Below are 23,219 nucleotides of genomic sequence, written 5' to 3'. Positions count from 1 at the left end.
CCATGGTGAATAATGTCATAATTTTTAAACTTTAAAATAGCTAATTTTATAAAAATAATTCATTCTCAAAATAATTATATCACTTTTATGTTAGCAAGAAATTTTTTTTCTAAAGTTCTATTTTCTTGAAATAATCTCTCGATATCTAGCCCAGTTGAATTTTATGTGGCTTGCTAAGGCCCCACCACCTACTTGTAAGTACACCTCACTCAGGTTACAATAGCATGTCTGCTTCTTACCCTACAGTATTGTAAGTAGAAATTCCAATATTACAGCGAGGACTTTTATTAGCCTTCATTACCTGATAAGAGGAAAGACTTAAATGCCAAAGTAAAGAGATGCTCTGATCATGCCCTGACCACTTAAGGTTCCTAAATCTTAGAAATAATAATCAATCAATAAGTAATCACTGCACAGCTTCACAATGGGAACATCTGAAAAGTTCTGAATTGGGTAAAGAACACAGTCACAATTACACGAGAACAAAGAAAAGAAAAACCTTGCATTTCTCTGATAGAGCATTTTGCCTTAATTGACTTTTAGATGTTTAACCTTAATTTACATAACTATCCCTCAGGTTCAGTTTCTTGAAATGAAGCTGTTTTGAAAAACCTTCTGATCTCCATATAAGCTGTTTTCACTCTAAAGCTTATGGGAATGGTCACCTTTCTGTTAAAAGTGCCTGATTGGCAGTGCTTCTGTCAGCAGTAATCCCCAGCCTAGACTTTAATGAACTGTTCCTGCTTTTCTCTAGGGTTTGGGGTTGCCATTTGTCTATAATTAACTCCAGACTGACCAATGAACAGTGAAGGAAGCAACTCACTCCCAAAAGATTATTGCAACCATTATTTTGTTCTAAATATAGCTGCTCTGTCTGGAACATACAATTTATCTTGCTATGTTAATCCTATATAATAAAAGCGTAATATGCAAATCGACCCAACAGGCCAAACAGCGAAACGACCATCCGGACGATCATCTGGACGACCATCTGGGACCCCGCTATGACACCCACTGGCGCCAGGCCAGCCAAGGTGGGTGCGATGCGATTGGTCGGGGGCCTGGCCATCACCCCATAATTGCCCTGCAGAGGGAGGCCCAGGCCATCAGCTGGCAGGGCGATCAATCAGGGGGCTCTATGATCGCCCCAAAGAGGGAAGCCCAGGCCACCGACCAGCGGGCTGTGGCAGGTAGGTGTGGCCTCCCTCTGCTAGGGAAACCAGGGCTGGAAGCCGGGGGAAGGAGGGCCTACTCTTGCATGAATTTCATGCATCGGGCCTCTAGTTTCAAATAACTAAGAAAGGGAGAAAGAGGCATTAAAAGATTGTTCTCTTTCATTGTAGCTACACAGGAATGTAAGCGAGGTGGGAGAAAGCACATGGTTTTTCAACCTCGTCACAATCTTCTAAACTGTAGTTTAGAAGTTCAAATGTAGCATCCAGCCTTCATTTGAAGTCCTATGTAATGAAGTAAACCCTGTTGATTCTCCTTCCAAAATATATTCAGAACCTGCCCACTTCTCACCACCTCCACCGCTACCATTCTGGCTCAGTACAGCTTTATTGCTCAGATTATTGCAGTAGCTTCTTTCTACTTTGGCCTTGACCTCCTTCTCCCCAACAATCTGTTCCACATGAAGCAGCTAATGTGATCCCTTAAAAATGAAGTCAGGCCAGATCTCACCCTTGCAATGAAGTGAATTCTATGCCCCCAAAACTCACATGTTTAAGCCCTAACTTCCAATGAGATGGTTCAAAATTAGGTTTAGATGAGGTCATGCAGGTGGGACCCTTATAAGAAGAAACACCAGAGAGCTTGCTTTCTCTCTGTACTGTGTGAAAACACAGCAAAAAGGTGGCCATCCACAAATCAGGAAGAGAGCTCTCACCAGAACTCAACCACACTGAGATGGGGAAGACTGTAGAAAGAGCAAGGGAGCAGCTTAAAGATCTGAAGCTCAAATGCAAACGTGTTAATTTAAGATACTCATTAGGTATCCAAGTGTAGATGTCAAAGAGTAATAGAGTGTGGAAGTTTGAAGTTGAAGCGAGCGAACCAGGCTGGAGATGCAAATTTGGAAATTACCAGCATCAGCAGATGATACTTAAAGTCATGAGGCTGCATGAAGGTAGCAAAGAGAAGAGGTCCAAAACCCAAGTCCTGAGACATTCCAGTGCTAAGCCCCTAAAGGTGGGAAAGGAACGGGAGAATAGACTTGGAAATAATGACCAGTGAATTGGAGAAAAAAATAAAAAAGGAAAATGTGTTGCCCTAAAAGACAAGCTAAAAATGTGTTTCAGGGAGTTGGGGAGAGAACAACCGTGTCAGATGCTGCTGACAGCTCAAGATGAAGACTAAGAATTGACCGCTGGATTTAGCAATGTGGAGGCATTATTGAACTTGACACGAGCAGTTTTAGTACAGTGTTGGGGGCAAACGCCTGATGTAGAGTGCATTTAAAAAAACAAGGGAAGGAGAAAAACTGGAGTCAGTGCAGATGGACAACACTTTCCAGCAGTTTAGCTGTAAAGGGAAGGAGAGAAATGGTACAGTAGCTGGAATGAGTGGGCATGTGTGTGCTTGCATTGAGAGAAATGGCACCATATTTTAAATGTTTGTGGAAGAAGATCCAATCAACAGGGAAAATTAAAGACTCAGGAGAGCAAAGGGAGAGCTGCTGGAGTCATATCCTTTGACAGGTGAACGAAGATGGGATCAGGTGTACAAAAAAGGTGCCCCGTGCCTCAGCAATGCCACTTCATCCACAGGAATAAGGAAGAAAGCAGGTAATGTCACATCAGGCATATGCAATGACTACAGTAGGAAAACTCCGGAAATACTTATTTCTTAATGTGAGGGCCAGATACCTCTGTGGGAATACATAAAACGGTAACTTGGAAACTTTTCTTATAAATATGCCCTGATTAAGTTAAGCACTTTCTTAAACTGCATTTACTTTCAGAATAAACAATCATTCACGCAAAAACTGGTTGAATTCGTGAAAATATATTTAGGAACAAATCCAAAGTTGTGAAGGTCTGAAATTCTTAAAACTAGAGAAGGAGGGAGGACAGTTGTAAGAAAATTGAAGATGGAATAATACTGTTTAACTGGCAAAATTAAAAAAAAACAAAAAACACTTCTCAACTAGATTTTAAGCTTCTAGCAGAAGAGGCCATTTATTATCATTGTGAATACATTTTTACATAGTAACTACTCAATAAATACTTGTTGAATTAATTAGTTACTTCAGTTCTATAGTTGGTTTGTGCTGCATTAAATTCTTTACTAAGTGTATCTGTGGTGTACAAGTATATAGCAGAATCATCTCATGAATCCTTCCCACTAAAATGCATTGTTTTCATTGATTTCTTTCTTCTTTAGCATCCTTTGTTTATCTCTTTTTTGCATTAGTAGTTAAATATCATAAACACTGAGAATCTTAGAAATATACTAGAGGCCTAGTGCACGACATTTGTGCATTGGGGGGACGGGGGGTTCCTCAGCCTGGCCTGCACCCTCTCACAGTCCGGGACCCTTGGGGGATGTTCTCCTACCAGCTTAAGCTCACTACTCGCCACCACCACTGCGCTCACCAGCAGTGAGCCCGGCTTCTGGCTGAGCAGTGCTCCCACTATGGGAGTGTACTGACCACCAGGGGGAAGCTCCTGCATTGAGCATCTGCCCCCTGGTGGTCAGTGCATGTCATAGCAACCAATCGTTCTGCCATTTGGTCAATATGCATATCAGGGTTTTATTACATAGGACTAGAGGCCCAATGTACGAAGATTCATGCAAGAATGGGCCTTCCTTTCCCTGGCTTCCAGCACCACCTTCGCTCTGGCCAGAGCCGCCTTTCCATCTTCCCACGCTGCCCAGAGGCCTGGAGTGGCTGGGGTGGTGTGGAATGCCTGCATCGTCACCATGACAATGATGCAAGCATCCTGCCCCACCCCCAGCCGCTCAGTGCCTGTGTACTACCTCCTGATTGGCTGGTGGGTGTTGTGAAGGTACAGTCAATTTGCATCTTACTCTTTTATTAGTGTAGATATGTTTTGTTTGTTAGTATAGTCTTAGACGTGCATAGCATGTAATAGCTGCAAAATAGCTTAATAAAAAGTTAAATGGCCATCTTATGGAATAATTAAAGAAGGTGGAAAATGCCTTGTTAAAATGTGTTAAGATAACTATTAAATATTAAAGTAATTGTGTCCATTTTAATGGGAGTTGATGGTATTTTAGTGCCAAAGGTTGTCAGAGTGGGGGTTAGGAACCTATAAAAGATATTCCCCATTGGAAGAAATTATACCTGCTATTTTGGTTTATGAGAAAATCACCATGTGAAAGGTTTTTTAGAAATAAATTACCTTCATAAAATAGGAAAAGACAATGTTTATTTCATTTCAAACAGGGGGAGAGGATAGTCATTTGAAGAAACTTATTTCTCTACAACACTTGGAAAACTGGAAGACAACGAACTACCTCATCTGATGCCCTGAGAATGCGGTAATAGTGTTCACCCACAGAGAAATCCTAAGTTAGTTTCTGCCAGGAGCCATGCAATTAAATAGCTCCAGTGTACATTCAAATATTTTGAGGAGTTCTGGTTGAAAGAAGCACTTGGGGGTGAGTTGGCATTATGCAGAAGTAGACCTGACTGTGTACACCGCCTCCGGGTATTTGCTTTTAAACAGCACTATTATTTGAGACCTTCAACAAAGCATATATATCACATTCAATATTTATCTCATCAAAAGCAGGGTAAAAAAAGTCATACCTAAAAAAAAAAGTCACAAGTAATAACTCAACTATAAAATGCATGTTTAAAAATGGGAGTAGTTTCATATCCTTACCATTTTAAATTAAAAACAAAAATACATCTATAACTTAAAGAGAAAAAGAAACATAACCATAGTGAATGAAATGGTTGACAGTCTTTAATAAAAAAATATTTTGTGAAAGAAAAACTCAAAAACTGTACTATTGCAAATAGCAAACTGTCATCATCATCATCATCATCATCATCATCACAATAAAAAAGTATATCTGTAATAACTTAAACAAAACTCATTGATTCAAACTAAGGTCTCCTATTTATGAACTTCAATAGGGCAACTTATCCCTTAACTCATCTACTCCATTATAGAAAAATAAATAGACTCCATCAACATGATACATAGAGCCCCAGGTATCCAGGGGCTGTCTCCACTACACAATTCTCAAAATGACTTCTCCCCTTTCTTCTCCACCTCCGATTCAATTTGTTTCTTTGGCGGGGAGGTGAGGGGGGTGGGATTCAAGTCAATACAAGTCTTCTTTTTACGTGCATTTCATGCCTACAGCATTGTACAACGATCCCACATTCTTAATATGGTAGTATATTTTTGCCCTACAAAATGTTGGTGCTTCCATATTGCATGAGTCTCTAATCCATTCATACCTATAAATATTGTATTCTCTCCTCAACAAAAACCACACTCCTTGAAGCCTGAAATCCTTGTAACAAAATACTTTTGCTCCCTCCACAATCACAGCACTGTGCCAGGTAGATATTGAATTCTTCATAAAAGCATGCTGTCTGAGGCAAAGAAAAAAAAAGCAATCAAGCAAACTCCTTTACAAAACATTGACTTACAAATTACAAAGTAGCAGCAAAAGGAAACTGAAGGCTATCTGCCATAATTAATGGAAATCTAAACAGAGTAAACAAAATATTCCAATACAAATCTGTCACTTTAGCAGCCACTTAATTAACGTATAAAACATCTATGTTGAAAAACAAACATTTAAAATACTCAAATACACTTTCTGGTTGATGAAATTATGAGTTATAAGAGGGATGCTCCTTTATTTTATTTTTACATTTTCACCTTCTCTTCAAGGAACATGTTTTAATATTAACATGACATTAACAAAAATAACTATTAGATTATACCTCTAGCAATCATATTACCTAGTTTATTAAGATGACCTATATTTTAATCTCTGAATTCTCATAATTTCAGGAATCTGCTTTGGTAGAATCCTGAAGTGCTAGAGCTAGACAACCTGAATTTGAATTATAAAGCCATGAATTCCTGCTGTGGGAGCAGAGTTCATTACTTAGTCACTTGGTGCCTAAATTTCCTCACCTGGAAAACGAGAAAATAACAGGCACCGCCTCAATGGCAGTGAAAAAGATTAAATGGATTCGAATGTACAAAGCCCTCAAGAGTGACCCACATTCAGTAAACACAAGCCCATTTGTTTTTGTAATTGTGGCCATTATGCTTGGGGATGAGAGGAAATATGATTTTTTACATAACAACCTGTTTTTAAGTAAACCTCCGGGCCTCAGAGCATTCTCCTGAAAACAGAGCACATTCTATACCAAAAGACTTGGATTATATCCAAAAGACTTTATACCTCTCATTACAACTTAACACCAAGAAAGAGAAACCTCGTATAAATACTCTTAATTCCCTAAGTTAGAGATTTCAAAATGCATCCTTCCACAGGTACACTGGCTGCATATTTTGGCTTAAAAACATTAAAGAACTATCCTTGTGTAACAAGAGAATAAATGTATTGCCCTAATAGTGAGCATCAGCATTCCTCATAGGGAACTATTCTGATAAACTACGTGGTGTGGAAACTCAAATCTTTATAGATAAGCTGGCATGAGATGATGCCACAGCAGAGAAAGTTAAACTATTCAGCATTAGAAATGAGAAAGAACTTGGGGAGATTGAAGAAATGGGATATTGAAGAGTTTATGATAGAAAGGCAAAGGGAATTCTAAGAAAAAGAGGCTCCAATATTACATTTTAAGGTTGCTTTCTTGTTTGGTTTTTGCAATGTAACACTCTGGCGTTCACACATAGCTCTCAGTAAATTCAGGTTAACTGGTGGAGAGTATTCTTATTTATTTATTTCAGGTTTGGGTTTTCTAGTGAAAATCAAAGAAAAAGGCAAGTTCCACATCTCCCCCTGACATGCTGTGGGGCAGGGACAGATCTGTGAGGTAAGGACACCATTAGTTCACAGAAACAGCTCTTATCCAGAGGTGAGCATTAGCAGAACACAAATAATTCTCCCCCTATTCCCAGAACCCTCTCCAATGGGAATCCCAGTCCCACCCCCACTTGCTCTTGAACACACCTATCAGGGCTTTGCTCTTGTCAAGTGCCAATTATTGGTCAATTCTCAGTCCTCATCTAACAGGATTTACCACAATTTATCATCTGCCCTCTTTGAAAAGTTCTATTCATTAGATGCCTGGAACAACTACCTATTTTCTTAGTACCTCAACCAGTTGCTTCTTGTCAACCAGCAGGCTTTCCTGGCTCCTAATCTCTATACCCACTAAACACTGGATCCATCCTTCCTTGTTCCTATTCTCTTTCCTACCTGCTCTCACAGCTGTGGTGGTCCTAACCATCCTGACATGCTGGCAAATGGATTTCTCTAGCCAGATTTCTAACCCAAAGTCCAAAGTTATAAATGCAATTGCCTACTTGAATTTCTTATAGACATTATGGTGCCACCTAAATGCTTAATAGACCTGTCAATCTCAAACACTGTCTCTTTCCACAATTGTCCTGTCTCAGTAAAATGCAAATCCATTCTTCAAATTTTCAGACCAAAAACCTTGGAATTGCCCTTGGTACCTGTCTTGTTCTCATACCCCACATCCTGTTCAGCAGTGAATCTTTGTCTGTGCTTTCAATACATATCCAGATCATTTCTCTGTTAACATCCTAGTCCATCAGGCAACCATCATATTTTGCCATATATTCTTAACTGGTTTTTATGCCTCTGACCTTTCTACCTATATCAGGGTCTCTCGATCTCAGCACTATTGACATTTTGGCTAGACAACTCTTTATTATGGGAGACTGTCATGTGCACTGTAAGATGTTTAGCAGTATCCCTGGCTTCTATCCACTAAATGTCAATAGAACACACTCTACCACCCCCTCCTTGAGTTGTGACAAATAAAAATGTCTCCAGTTATTGCCAAGTGCCTGAGGGACAAAAATCACCCTGATTGAGCACCACTGCCCCACAGTATACTAGTATCCAACCCACATAATACCCTTTTATAACAGAAACCAGATTATGTAATACTTCTAATAACTGACCAATTGATTTCCATCTCACCCAGGGGAAAAAGCCAAAGTCTTTACCACAGTCTGCTGGCTCTCCATGATCTGCTACCCACCTTGACCTCATCTCCTTAACCCATTCTGCTCTAGTCATCCCTGCCTCTTTTCTGCTCTTTAATTACTCCCATCTCAAAGTCAGGGCCCTTTTCCCACTTGGGTTACTCCTTCATGTCCTTGAGTTCTTTGCTCAAGGGTCAGCTTCCCAATATAGCCATCAATACTCACACATTTAAAAGATTCAGCCCCTTTTCCGTGTCTGATCTGCTCCACACACTTCCTGCTCCTCTGCTCCATGTTTATTTTTAATGGCACTTCTCTCCATCTGATATACTTTATGTGCTACTGATTGCTTTAGGGTCTGCCTCTACCTAAGAAACGTAAGCCCCAGGAAGGAAGGGATTTTTGTCTTTTTTACTTGCTGCTGTATCCCCAGCACATAGAAAAGTACCTGTGGGAGGCACTCAATAGATGCTTATTGAAAGATGGATGGGAGGAAGGAAAGGAAGGAGGGAGGGAAGGAGGGAGGGAGGGAGGGAGGGAGGGAGGGAGGGAGGGAGGGAGGAAGGAAGGAAGGAAGGAAGGAAGGAAGGAAGGAAGGAAGGAAGGAAGGAAGGAAGGAAGGAAGGAGAGAAACCATTTTAGTTCTGAAGGTTCAAGGCAGACACAGTTGATATCTATGATACCTCTACATTAACAAAGACTGAGTTGATTTCCATGGAGTTTATGTAAAATATAATTCATCATATACAATGGAAAGTACGAATTTGTCAAAATGCTTCTGTGCTTAGGAATTTTTATAGAGGGGGTATTTAGAAAGCATACTTATAAATCCATTAACATATAGATCTAAATATCTATACTAGTAGGTATACAAAATAAGTAGAACTTTAGGAGAAATTTTAGGAAGTGCCAAGGCTATGGTAACTCCCCTAGATAGATAAAAAGAAGTGTGCTGGGGTGAGTCAAATCATTCAAGTGCATACACCGTAAGGTAGCTTAACAAGTAAGAGTAACAGCGAACAGAGCTCTTTTCTGCAGATGAAAGCCTGCATGGTTCGCTTGTGAGTGAAATAGAGGACTGGAGATGCTTCCTGCTGCAAGCTGACAGTCACATGGAACCCCCTGAAGTTATAAATTGAATTCCTCTACTAATTACTGGTCTGATGGGGACAAAGATTCACATTTTATTTCTCTTGCTGAACTTGCAGCATAAGCACTTGTGAATTTTACATTAGGGTCAAGCTGGGAAGTTCCCAGTCAGTTCCTCTTGGAGTACAGAACAGTGTCACCTCCCATGCAAATGAGGTCAGGTATTCTTCCTGCTTTGGGTGCCTACCAGGGAGATTTCAGTGTAATGGACTCCAATAGGGAAGTGAATACAGAGAAGAAAAGAAAGAAGACAGAAGAAAAACAAAACAAAACATAGATCCTATTTGAAATACAATTTTGTTAAACATTTGAAATTATATAATATGGATTCTAAGAGTATATATTTCAAAAAGGCCTCAGAATTTCATAAATATCACTTATTAAAATTATATGCCACACCCATTGATCCCAATATCAACTATTCTATCTACTCTCTGAACTATACATTGTAAGACCATAAAGCTACGCAGCAGGCAGGTGCTTTAATGAAATAGGCCAGTTCTCCTGAGAGGGGAGCCTGTGGTTCAAATGCTAACATTTCTGATCAGAGAGGGGAGGGGAATAAAGGAGGATAGTGATATAATCTTTCAAAACAGGTTTTCTGAGAACGAAAAACAACTTCAGCATTTCTAATGGGGGACATGCCTTTTCTAAGTTCCTGCCCTGCAAAAGCAGCAACTTCAGCCCTGGCAGGTTAGGCTCAGTGGGTTAGAGTGTCGCAGGTTCAATTCCTGATTACAGGCACTGTTCCTCAGTTACGGTTTCCATCCCCAGCTTGGACTGGGCGCTTGTGGGAGGCTCTCGCACACAAATGTTTCTCTCTCTCTCTCTCTCTCTCTCTCTCTCTCTCTCTCTCTCTCTCTTTCTCCTCCGACCTCCCTCCCTTCCAATCTGTCTGAAAATTAATGGAAAAAATATCCTCAGGTCAGGATTTTTAAAAGAAAGAAAGAAAGAAAGAAAGAAAGAAAGAAAGAAAGAAAGAAAGAAAGAAAGAAAGAAAGAAAGAAAGAAAGAAAGAAAGAAAAACTGGTATACTGGAGAGTAGGAGAATCCTTAAAAAAAAAAAAAGCAGCAACTTCATTTAAATTAGGATAACAGAATTCATCCATTTATTCATTCAACAAAAAATTATCCAACATACTCTCTTTGTAAAAGAAGGAAATGCAAGCATATTCATCATGAACACAACCTCCACCGTTAAAATTCCCCTTCTCTCTTGATTTTATTCCATTTACCCTGATTACTTGCAAAGTGACTGAACAAAAATCATCTAAGGGATAATAACTAAGACACTGAGATCTGACATCTGAGATTAGGAAAGAAACAAAACAAGGAGTAGACAATTTTGAACAGGTCTGGGAATCATAAAGACCTTCCTTGAAATCCCAGCTTCTTTACTTATTGGCTGTCTGAATGAATGGAAGGCTCTGGGTCTCAGTTCCCTTAGGTGGAAAATGTAACAGTAACCTACCCACGTAGCAGCAGTGCGATTAAATGAGATGCTCACAAGTACCCCTTCCCAGTATGTATTCAACAAACTGTTGCTCTGGGGGTTATCTTCTGGAATCCAAAACTTAATTATGCCATTCTTAATTCCTATGAGCACTCTCCGGCAAGACTTTAGAAACACTACATTTTATTTTACCTCTTCAGAAAAAAAAAAATATTTTCATGCTTATCGTCTTTAAAATATATAACCCTTGGAATTTCCGGGCTTCTGAATGTCTTGAATAAATGCATGAAGAAGAAATTCCACCCTCTTGGACCCCTTCCAGTAAAATAACCAAGACAATTCTTACCTAGTTTGGGCAAGGAGTAGGGCACTTGGAAGTAGTCTTCATAAAACTCTATTAATCTCTTTGTTATATGGAGAGCATAGTCCCCGGATCCTCTTCTGATAGCGTCGGGTCGCGCATATAATCGTACCTAATTAAAAATATATATAAAAGTTACTTTAGCCTTTTGGTACTCAGATTTTATCTTGCCTGCATATATGAATCTACACAAATCACTTCGCTTACTACAGAAATTAAACAGCATTCTTGTTCATATATCAAAGCATGCTGTGGCTGAATGAACCAAACTCAAACAATTAAAGTAACCAAGTTGAGCAAGTCACAATTTCCTCGCTTTACAAGAAGACATAGACAAGATTTATACAGCTTGCATCAAAATAAGTATTCAAAGTTATCACTTACATGTGCTTGCTAGAGATAGGAAGGTACGGTGGATTAGTATAATGGTTCTCTGACTATGCTGAAAGTAGGCAGGATATGGTGGCTCAGCAGGAGAGAAAATTCATGGTTTGTTAAAGACACATTGCATCCAGCTAGGAAAGCATTACCGAGCTGAACAGAAATATATGTTATACCTCCTTCTTTTCTTTGGAACTAACTGTCCTTATTCCCAATATGCAAAGTAGGAATAGAAAATGTTTCATGTCCATAAATGATTGCCATTCTGGAAAGCCGTCTTCAACTCCTCCAGGCTTCGAAACCAGCTGGAATAATTCATATTTCTAACACAGTCCGGATACATAATATTGATTTTTAAATCAAGAATTGTATATTATCTAGTCCTTGGCCAAAAAAGAGCCTGAGGCAAATAACATAAAACTGAGCAAAACTAACAACTACACAGAAAAGGTTAAAATGAGATTAGTTTTCATAAAGCTTTTATAAAGCTATCCAGCATCTTTCTTTCCAAAGGCTAAATCTATTTTTCACAGATGTGGTCCCTAATCCTCATATCAATTCGGTGAATAATAAATATGTATTCTGTGGAGCTGTGACGAGCGCAGCAGCCTGGGAGTTGGCTGGTAGTCCTGCTCTGTTACTGACCAAGCCGGGTGATATTGAACAAATTACTTAACCTCTTTGGGTCTCAACTGGTCTCATTTATAAAATAAAAGTGTTGGCCACCAGCTGGTTACTAAAGCTCTTTTCAGTTCTAAAATAGATTACTTCCAATCACATTTTACAGATAAAGGAGTTTGTGTTATTTCAAATCACTGAAAAAATAAATGGTTTACTCGGTTTGTGAAAATGGATATTTACATTCAACACAAAGACCAAGAAAAGCTGTGCTCAATCGTATAAAAATTGATTAGACAATCAACTCTTTACTATTCTGACTTAAGGAGAGAGAACATATGTCAGAGATGTGTTTAATCAAAAAGAGTAGAAAGTTTAAAAAAATACATTCTGCTTTATATTAGAAAGTCCTGTGATTCAATAAGATATCTACTCAATTCAATAAATTTATTTACTGAAATTCTCACCCACCAACCAAATCGAATATCAAATCTAGTTAACAGTCACCTACAGTTTGGGTTGGTGGTGTAGACACCACGTACCACTGCAAAATTTGACACTCTTAGAGAGAAAGTTGTTATAATTCCCTGCCCCTGACATCACTGCTTATAAACATGCAATGTGTTCAGTAAAGTTCCCAAGAAGCAGGCCCTAAGGGAAGGATGAGTGTGCAAGTGATCTACTAAGGAGGTGTTCTCAAGAGAAACCTACAAGGGAGCCCTGGGAAGCAAAATAAGGAAGAATAATGAGTCAAGCAAAGTACAATTTCAGGTGAAGTCCTGGCCTCAGCCTGATCCCACAGGGAACCCCCTAGAGTATAACTTGTCCTGGTGAGCTCGCACTGCCTTGAGGCAGGACAGCTAGATTCCCAAACTCCTGCAGCTCAGTCATTGGATACTGATTACCAAGGGGAAGGCATCCATGGACTGGCCCAAGTATAGTCCTTTGAAGAAGATTTCAGGTACAACCTATTAAGAGCAAAGCAGTGAGAGCTGGGGTATAGGTGCACCAAACAGGAAAGAAGATCTGTCTGGGTACCAACAGCATACACCACACACAGTAATCATCTACTGATGCATTCATTCATTCAGCAAACATTTATTTGACATCTGCTTTGCACCAGGCCTGGACTAAGCATTTTTCACTTGGTAGTGAATTAGACATGTTCTCTAACTAAACGTGGCACAAAGCATTATTGGGGGGAGAGAGGGACATGGAGAGAAGCAATGCATTCTCCATTCTCAGAGAGTTTTCCATTTATTAGGTAAGTTAGATAATAACAGACAATGATAAATACTATATGAATGGTAAACTATAAATGACAAATGGATACTCAGGAGAATGGATATCTTTCAGGAGATTCAAGTTAAAGTGAATAGTGATTTCACATTAAAAGCATAACCAGGACCACTGCAAAATGATGCAGCAAAAGGACACTAATTTTACTCCTAGGAAGCAGCATTGATTTTGGTAGAAACAGCCACGCCTATTAATCAATTCTACCAGTTAGTCAAGCTATCTGTAGGCCAAGACAGGAGAAACTCAATTAAATTAAGTTGGTTTTCAAGATTTGATGGAAATGATCCAATCTGGGTGAGAAGATAAAACATACACATGCTCAGCACAGTGTCTTCATTTGCTCATTCAAACATGTATCGCATGCATGCTGTGTGTCAGCCATTGTAGTAGAGCGGTGCTGCTGTAGAGCCTAAGACCATCGGAAAACACAGATATTTACATTATGATTCATTAACAGTAGCAAAATTACAGTTATGAAGTAGCCACGAAAATAATTTTATGGTTGGAGGCCACCACAACATGAGGAACTGTATTAAAGGGTCGCAGCATTAGAAAGGTTGAGAACCACTGTAGTAGAGAATAGAAATAGAACAATAAAAATTTTTTACCACAAAATGAGTAAGACATTTACTCTTACTCTTACTGCTCTTAAGAGGTTCACAATATGTGGAAAAACAAACAAATAAATCAACAATGAAATACAATGTGAGAAATGCAACAATGTATTCTGCCTTCCCTCCCATTAGAAAAATTAGGGAGGCTGAGCTCGTAAGGCCAAGCCCTCAACATTCTATCCCCTCTTGCCTTTTCAAAAATATTCTCAAAATGCTCCTCTTTATCCCCCATATCACCAATTTATGTCTCCATGCTGCATAATTTTCACCAGCAAACAAGTAATCTGTATTGTTTTTTATGTTTAAAGACAAAATCTTTGCTGACCACAGTTCCTCAGCTATGTTTTCCAGCAGTGCTCCTTGAAAGTTTCTTCTTCTATATAGTTAGGATTCGCATGTAAGTTAACAGCCAAACTGAAACACTTCTAGAATGAAAAGGATCCCTTAGGTGTAAGTAGGATGGTTGCCCACTTATACTCTGTCTATTCTCTCTTGAATTCACTATAATGAAGCTTTCGTTCCCACTACTGTCCCATAACTGCTCTCGTCAACATCACTAAAGGCACCAGGATGCCAAACCCAACAGTCAGTTCCCAGTCCTCAACATGCATCACCTATCAGCAGAATTTGACACAGTTGATCATTTCTCCTCCTTCTAACACTTTCTTCACTTGGCTTCTATCCCACTTTCCTTCTGTCTGGTTCACAACTCCTTCTGTCTCCTGGCTGATTCCTCCTCATCCTCATCCATCTTTCTCACTTAATGTTGGAGGGCCCCAGATTCCATCTGCCGGAAGCCAATTCCAGCATGTCATAATTGCAAGAGTTTCATCAAAAGATTGAGGGCACTTGGGGACTCAACAAGGGCTGAGTCACATATGTTATTGCCTGCTGGAATGGCTGAAAGGCATTTCCCCAAACCTGAAAAGGATGACTGCTTGCTGCCAGACAGCTCAGGGCATCTTAATCTACATGTTATTGCCTCCTGTTGGCCAAACACATGAACAGCCTTAGGCTATTCCCCATTCTGACAATGGACTCTGTAGCTGAAACCCTACCCTTTGAAGTATATATCTCCACCTTGCCTTAGGACAATTTGTGTTAATAAAAAGCAAGGGGGTCCTGAGACAAGGAGAACTTAGCTCCTTTAGCTAGGCTCCTCTGACCCCCAATGCCTTTCAAAATTATCTTTCATCTCTGGACGCTTATTTAATCTATTCACAGCCTTCTCCAGATTGCTGAACCCTTCTAGATGCCAGATCAAGACCCACCGGTGTTAAATGACGCCCCAACGTCCAGCATTATCCATCAATAGATATTTTCACTTCTCTGTCTACACTCAGTCCTTTTGGTGATGACATCTAGTCTCATGGTTATAAATATCACTTAGATGCTGAATATTTTACCTTGTTACTTCCAGACTTCCACACTCATTAATCCACCTGCCCACTGGATGTTTCCACTAAGATATCTAAGAGGCATCTCAAACTTAACATTTCTGATATTACACACACACACACACACACACACACACACACACACACACACACACACCTACCTGCTACTCCAAAAGTCTTTCCATCACTTGCCCAAGCCCAATGCTTCAACATTATTTTTTTTCCTCTTTCTTTCATACTCCATGTTCAATTGGTCATGAAATCCTTGTGGATCTACCTTAAAAATATATCCAACCATTTTTATAACCCCAGCATTACCACTCTGCTCCAAGCTTCCTTCATTTCTTGCCTAAATGAGTGCTCTAGTATCCTACTAATGTCTTGTTCCTTACTCCTTAAGTATATCCTCTACAAAGCAATAAAATGTTCCTGTTAAAATGAACATCAAGTCATATCACTCTTTTGCTTTCCTCCTCCAGTGGCTTCCCATCTCATTCAGAGTAAAAGGCCAAGTATTACAAGGGACCCAATATCCCTATAAAAATTGAATCCACTTTATCTCTTTGACATCGTTTCTTACTACTTTGCTCCACACTAACCTTACTCTATCCATACACTAGCTTCCTTTGCATTCCTCAAACATGCCAGATCTCCCATCAATGCTTTTGAGTTTTCCCCTAGATATCTCCATGGTTTGTTCACTATACATCTTAGATACTTCTCCAAATATCTCTTCTTGCTTAGACATCTTCCCTTCCATCCCAGAACTTTCTATCCTCCTTCCTTGTTTTATTGTTTCCTGTAACATTTATCACCATTTAGTAACAGATATGTTTTACTTACTCATTTTACTTCCTCCTGCCTTTTCTCCAAGAAAGTAACTTGCATGAGGGAAATAATTTTGACCTATTAGTTCTGACCACAAAAGTGTCATTTTTTATGTAGGTCAAAATAGTGGGGTATTTTTTTTTTTTAATTTTCCTGTCAAGGGCCTGGCACATAGTAGGCAGTCCATACATTTTTCTGAATGAATGAGTGAATTTCATAGGTATGTGCTGGTCCTAAGGAATATACAATAGGAACCCTTTGATAAGACCGTGGGATTCTCAGGGGAGAAAATGTTTCAGCTAAGTCTTGAAAGTAAGCTGAATGCATTAAGCTAAGTAGAAGGTAACATCCTAGACCAAAGTCACATTATGTGCTCAGGAAACAATGCTGAGCAAATAATTAGTGACTTTAAAGGCAAAAGTAAATATTAGAACTTAGTTATAATAGTGGTGGTAAATCACCGGAAGATATTAAGCCAGAAAGTGATAAAATTATTTTTGCATTTCAGAAATATCACATCAGTGACCTATATCAAAATGAATTGAAATATAGAGGGTTGCTTGTTAAGGCAGCCCACAGAGAGACAACATTTGAAAAATGAGGAGATATACAGTGATAGGTGAGACCAGAGAAATAAAGAGACTTCAAATCATATTAAAGAAAGGTCTGTATATCAAATTGTAGAATATTAACTTAATATTATAGGCACAAATAAATTATTTAAAGATTTTTAAACCACAGAATGACATGATCAGAATTTGGTTTTAACAGATTACATCAAAAGCAGTGTAGATAGTGGATTAGTAAAGGAATAGAGAAACACATAAAAGGAAATGAGTTAGACTATTGTAGAAGTACAAGTGAAAGATGGTGATTTGGACTGGAGAGATGGCAGTAGGGATGCCGATAAATGGATGAACTTATTTAATTGGTCCTAACATTCTACTGAATGACTCACGTAGCTACCAAGTAAACCTAACTGTAGTCACATTCTCACTTAAGAGCAATCATTCACTTTATCTGTACCTTTCTCATTCCAATGCCCTGTTGGAACTAATGAGACCCAATTGAAGGATGGAGGGTTGAAGGAGTGGGGGGCGGAATCCAAATTATTCCACAAACTAGGTAATTCCTATGAAATTAATCAAGAGTTTGCTGTACAATAATTCATTTTATACTGTGAAAAACACTCACAGTTGTTTTTCTTCTTTTAGGTTAAATAGGCTCTACTTAATCATAACATAGAAACTAAATCTTCATAAACATAGTTATCACTCAAAAGCATTGAAATATAATTTTATTACACCTGCTTATTTGCATTTTCTGACATCCCACGATAAGAGCCCAGCTCTGAAAATGTAAATTGCTAACCAGGCTTTATCTCTCCCTCTGCATAGCTTCTCCTAACCACTGATATGAACCAAACTGCCCATTTAGACCTGTGAAAAGGACATTACACTAGGAACTGGCACACCAGGAGGTGAAACTCAGCTTTCTCACTAACTACTGTCAACTTATGAAAGTCAGTTAACTTCTCTGGGTCTCATTTCAAAGTTCCTTTAATCACACTAATTTGCCTAAATTCTTCTCATGTAGTCTCCCACTTATTTTGAAAAGAAAATAATGAACATGTTTTTCTTTTATCTTCACACTAGAGGCCCAATGAATGAAATTCATGCAAGAGTAGGCCTTTGCAGCCCTGGCTGCCTCAGCTCTCACAGCCCCTTCTTCGTCCAGAAGGTTGTCCAGAAGGTCGTCCAGATGGTTGTTTCACTGTTTGGCTGTTTGGTCGATTTTCATATTATGTTTTTATTATAGACTAGAGGCCTGGTGCATGAAATTTGTACACTGGGGGGGAAGGGGGTGTCCCCTCAGCCCAGCCTGCACCCTCTCCAATCTGGAACCCCTCGGGGGATGTCTGACTGCCAGTTTAGGCCCATTCCCACATGAATCAGGCCTAAACTGGCAATTGGACATCCCTCTCACAGTCCGAGCCTGCTGGCTCCTAACCGCTCGCCTGCCTGCCTGATTGCCCCCAAATGCTTCTGCCTGCCAGCCTGATCACCCCCTAATAGCTCCCCTGCTGGCCTGATTAACACTTAACTGCTCCACTGCCAGCCTGATCACCTCCAACTGCCCTCCCCTGCTGGCCTGATCTTGCCCCCAACTGCCTTCCCCTACTGGCCTGATATCACCCCCAATTGCCCTCCCCTGCTGGCCTGATCTTGCCCCCAACTGCCCTCTCCTGCTGGCCTGATGGCCCTCAACTGCCTTCCCCTGCCAGCCTGGTGCCCCCCAACTGCCCTCCACTGCTGGCCTGGTTTCCCCCAACTGCTCTCCTCTGCCAGCCTGATCGCCCCTAACTGCCTCTGCCTGCCTGATCACCCCTAACTGCCTCTTCTGCCAGCCTGATCTCACCCCTAACTGCCCTCCCCTGCAGGCCTGATCTCGCCCCCAATTGGCCTCCTCTGCTGACCAATTTGGTTCTGATTGGTCGGTTTCTATGCCAGTCAGCGTCAAAAGCCCTGCCTCCTAGGCAGCCATTGGCTCCTCGCAATTCACCCAGATTTGGTTCTGATTGGCCGGTTTCTATGCCAGTCAGCATCTCCAGGCCTATCTCTGGGCCTGATCATAGAGGCGGGACTGATCAGCAGCTGCCCCAGACTGCTGGCAAGCTGCTGAACTGCTGACCTCTGGGAGAGAGAGAGAGGCTTGGCTGCTGGTGAGGGAGAGAGAAGCAGGGTCTGATCACCCTGCTTTTCTATCGGGGCCTTGCCAGCAGCCGCTGCCACTGCTGATGAGCCCCGCCTCTCTCTCTCTCTGAGAGGTCAGCAGTTCAGCCTGCTTGCCTACTGTGTGCGCAGCCTGATGAACGTTCAAGCCTCCCAGTTGTTGTGGATGTGATGGACCCAGGGTTTTTATATATTAGGATAGTTTTACTCTTTTGCATTTTTCACTTTCCTTGAAAATGCATACCAACTGCTCAGCTACCAAACTCCATCCTTTATTCTTTTTTAAAAATCTTTGTTGTTGAAAGTATTACATATGTCCCCTTTTTCTCCCATTGATCCCTTATAGTCTCCCCTGCCCCTTGCCTCTGCGCCCCCCCTCCCCCCGCCCCCCCCCCGAGCCCAGGCCTCCACCAAACTATTGTATGTATCCATGGGTTATGCATATAAGTTCTTTGGTTGATCTCTTCCTACCCACCCACCCCCTGCCTTCCCTCTGAGATTCAACAGTCTATTCCATGCTTCTATGTTTCTGGATCTATTTTATTCTTGAGTGTTCCTCTTTTTTCCTCATTATCACCCGTAACCTTGATACTAATTAGACGCTAATTATTAGAGAGAAATAACTGTGATAGCCAATATGGAATACAAGAGGTGGCTTTAGAAAAAATATTCTCATGGTACCATCCCTGTGGTAACAGATCACAGTGCTGAAGTAAAGTGTAGGAGCTACATGTTTTTGATCCCTTAAAACAGTTAAACACCCAAAATAGGTGTTCCTAGGGGAGGTCTGTTGAACCCAGTGGCCTTTACTCTGTAATTTCATGGACTCTTTGTATTTAAAGTATGTTTCATCTTTCTATAGAATTTTAAGTATTTTAGTCACTGAATGGGGAAAAACACTAAAGGCAGATAGATACCTTCAATCCCTTCAATCATCTCACTTTCTCACAAAATCAAGGGTGGCCATTAAGTTTCAACTATCCTGACAACTAACAGTGGCTACTTAGAGGGCATGTGGGAAAGAATCCTGAGACCACATCTGCACTTGGCAGGAGAAAGTGCCAAGATCCGTGAAATGCCAGCTGCACTCTCAAGGGTAGGAGAGATGGCATTGGTGTCAGCTACTTGCCATTATTATGATAGAATATCCTTTGGGGAGGGAATCATAATGGAAGGGAACTTTAGACGAATTCAAATTGACTTTGTCTCTGATAGCTGTGCAATTTAGAATAAGATATCAACGACGGTTTAAGGATTTCATCAATGGGAAATCCCTCTATTCAGTTGCTATTCAATGAGCATCTATTAATGGTCAGGCTACTATTCCCCTGCTGAGTGTAAAGATAAGCAAAAGGGACATGTGCTCTTCCAAGGAGCTGGTAGTCCAGTGGGGAGATAGAGCAACAGAGTCTTATAACTGAGAATAGCAAGGTGGACCTCAATAACTCTGGCTCTTCAGAAGCCCTCTCCATAGCGATGATGATTAAGTGGATAAGGACAGAGCATCATGAAGTAAAGAAAAGCAAGCAGTTATTCACTCCTACATCCAATGTTTTAACTCCCATTGTATTAAAGATTTCAAAGTAAAGGTAATATATATATATATATATATATATATATATATATATATATATACACACACACACACACACACACGTGAAAAATGCAAATAACTATGCTATTGTCAGAAATATAAAATCTTATACTAAATAATTTTGGAGGTTTTTTTCTAATAATTTAAAATACTTTATATATTTTCTTAATCATCTTTACAAAATACTTTAACATGAATATGTAGTTAATAGTAAATTATGACTTTGTAGATGAAAAATTTGAAGGGTTTTCTATCTCAATGAGTCACTTGCAAGGACAGTGAAATTAAATCTCTGTATCTACACCCTTTCTTCTAGACTGAATCATTTTTCCGTTAAAAATAAATTGTGGTAGTTCCTATATAATGATGTGAAACTGTGTGTAGCTGCACCACAGAGCAAAGAGGAGGAAAAAATCATTTACAACAGTAATACACAGGTTAAATAAAGACATGAATAACCCTTTCTCTGATTTGATGTTTGTAGTTTGGTGTTGTTACGTTAAATAAACCTCTGACTTGCCAGAGTTGTTCTCTGAGAAAATTTTATAGGGCAAGAGTACATTGGGAACTTTGGAGGACTAATAATCATTTTGTGGCTGTAAAATATTACCATAATAGCAATAATAAGCTTACTCTTCCTTTCACCTAACTGAAAAATTTTCAACCAAGAAAAATCAGTGCCTTTCTTTGATAACTGCAAAACAGTAATGTGTTGTCACTAAATTCTCAGCCAGTAAAGCTGAATTAATTCGCCTATGTGACTATAATTTAATTTGGAGGGTTCTTCATACCAATCAGTAAACAGAACTGGCCAGGGAGAGGGAGCAGGTGCTTTTTGGCACTAAGACAAATACATTGATACAAAGAGGAAAGAATGTTGTAAACAAGAAACTAAACACCCAGGAGTATTCGTGTAATTTAAATTCAGAAGATAACTTTTTTTTTTCTATTTTGCTAAGCAAAAAGGAAATAAACACACCCCAAACTCTGACAGAAGCAAGGAACCAGTGTGCAGTGCTTTGAGCCCAGAAACACAGAGGAGGCTGGCGGGCCGGGGAAGGAGCTGGCTGGGCAGGAGCCAAAGCTGCCCCCCAGGAGGCAGGAACTCCTGAAGGGTCCTGACCTCCCGGGAGCAGAGCCTGCATGTTCTGCTTTGAGAAGCTGAGAGCCACTTCTGAGTCTGCAGCAGAGTAACATGATTGAAGACGACAAAGGGAGATTATTTAGGCAACAGATTTTGAGATGTATTGAGACAGGGAGGCCAGTGAGTAGAAAAGCATAATACAAGTGAAAAATGTGTTCTGTGGCTTTTATAGCGAGAGCAGCCAAGAATAGGCAATCTCCATCACCGTAGTCAAAGGGCTCGTTCTGAGAAGGAGGAGAATTTAGAATTGGGGATGGATGGGTAATAAGATCCCAGTAGGAAGAAGGAATCTCCTGGTGATAGCCAAACCACAGCTACCTCAACCTCCCCCTCCTTCTCACAAGAACAGACTGCAGAAACAAATGTCAGAGCCTCTCCATGCTTCTCACCTTGAAACCCATACAATAGCTATTCTGAGAACAATTACTTAAGCATCCTTAATGAGGTCTACAGCCAGCTTTATACTAAACCCCACTTCATATCAAATACTGTCCTAAGGAGACTCCAGAGTACTGTCACTCATAAAGTTGTCCTAATGGCTTGTCCCTGCTTGTGTTATATGATCTCCCTTCTCTCTTCAAAGAATTTAACTAAAGGTTCATGAGAAAAACACTTGCTGAGAATTGTGAGACAGGTAAGCTACATACTATGGGGTTTCTTTGGGATGCAGTGGCCTTTATTCTATAGGTGCATAGGCTATCTATGTTTACCGTGTATTTGTCTCATCTCTCTGTTGGAATTTAAGTTCTTTAAGCATTGGGTCCATCTCCTCAGCTTCTCTTTTCACTCCTCACTGTGTCTAACACAGTGGCTTTCATCCACTGGGGACTGACAACATGTTGCTGACTCCCATAAAATGGCAATAAACTTGAAGGTCCTTGTCTGTGCCAATACTAAAATGCTATTACAATAGATTGATTGCGTCTTCCAACTACATTTGGCTTCAGGCAAGGAAATTGGTACTGTGGCAACTTGTATGGTATTTTCTTGAAATCACTTCACATTTATTTACTAAGCACAGCATTTACTACTTCACTGTGGAGTTTACAAATTCTACTTACTTTCAGGTACTTCAGGGAAAGGGCAAGGTTTTGGCATAATCACACTGCTGTTGTCACGTTTTTCTTACATACATGAATAATGGTCCTCAACGATACCATGTCCTAATCCTTAGATCCTGTGAATGTTACCAAAAGAGACTTCGAAGTTTTGATTAAATTAAGAATTTTGAGATGAAGCTATCATCCTGGATTATTCGGGTGGACCTAAGTATGATCACAAATGCCCTTAGAAGAAGGAAGCAGAGGAAGTTCTGACTACAGAAAAGGAGAATGCAATCCGGATGGCAGAAGCAGAGAGAAATGTAAAAATGCAAAGGAGAAAGAGGCCATGAACCATAGAATGCAAGGAATGCAGTTTTTTGTTTGTTTGTTCATTTGTTTGTGTGTTTATGTTTTATTAAATTTATTGGAGTGACATGGGTTAATAAGATGATATAGGTT

At 40.0% G+C, this 23,219-nt stretch overlaps 1 protein-coding gene across 1 annotated transcript in view; it reads right to left on the bottom strand.

The window, feature by feature from the left end:
* TRHDE (thyrotropin releasing hormone degrading enzyme) overlaps positions 1-23,219 on the bottom strand; it is a gene marked incomplete at its 5' end in the record, with an annotated part of 366,323 nt that overhangs the window by 250,868 nt on the left and 92,236 nt on the right. The window contains one exon of the mRNA XM_079775459.1: positions 11,096-11,222. Coding sequence (XP_079631585.1) covers positions 11,096-11,222 — 127 coding nt within the window. The remainder of the gene's footprint in view (positions 1-11,095; positions 11,223-23,219) is intronic.

The sequence above is a fragment of the Cnephaeus nilssonii genome (genome assembly GCF_951640355.1).
Source record: "Cnephaeus nilssonii genome assembly, chromosome: 6".
Taxonomy (NCBI): Eukaryota; Metazoa; Chordata; class Mammalia; order Chiroptera; family Vespertilionidae; genus Cnephaeus; species Cnephaeus nilssonii.
This window is presented reverse-complemented; position numbering and strand designations above follow the sequence as displayed.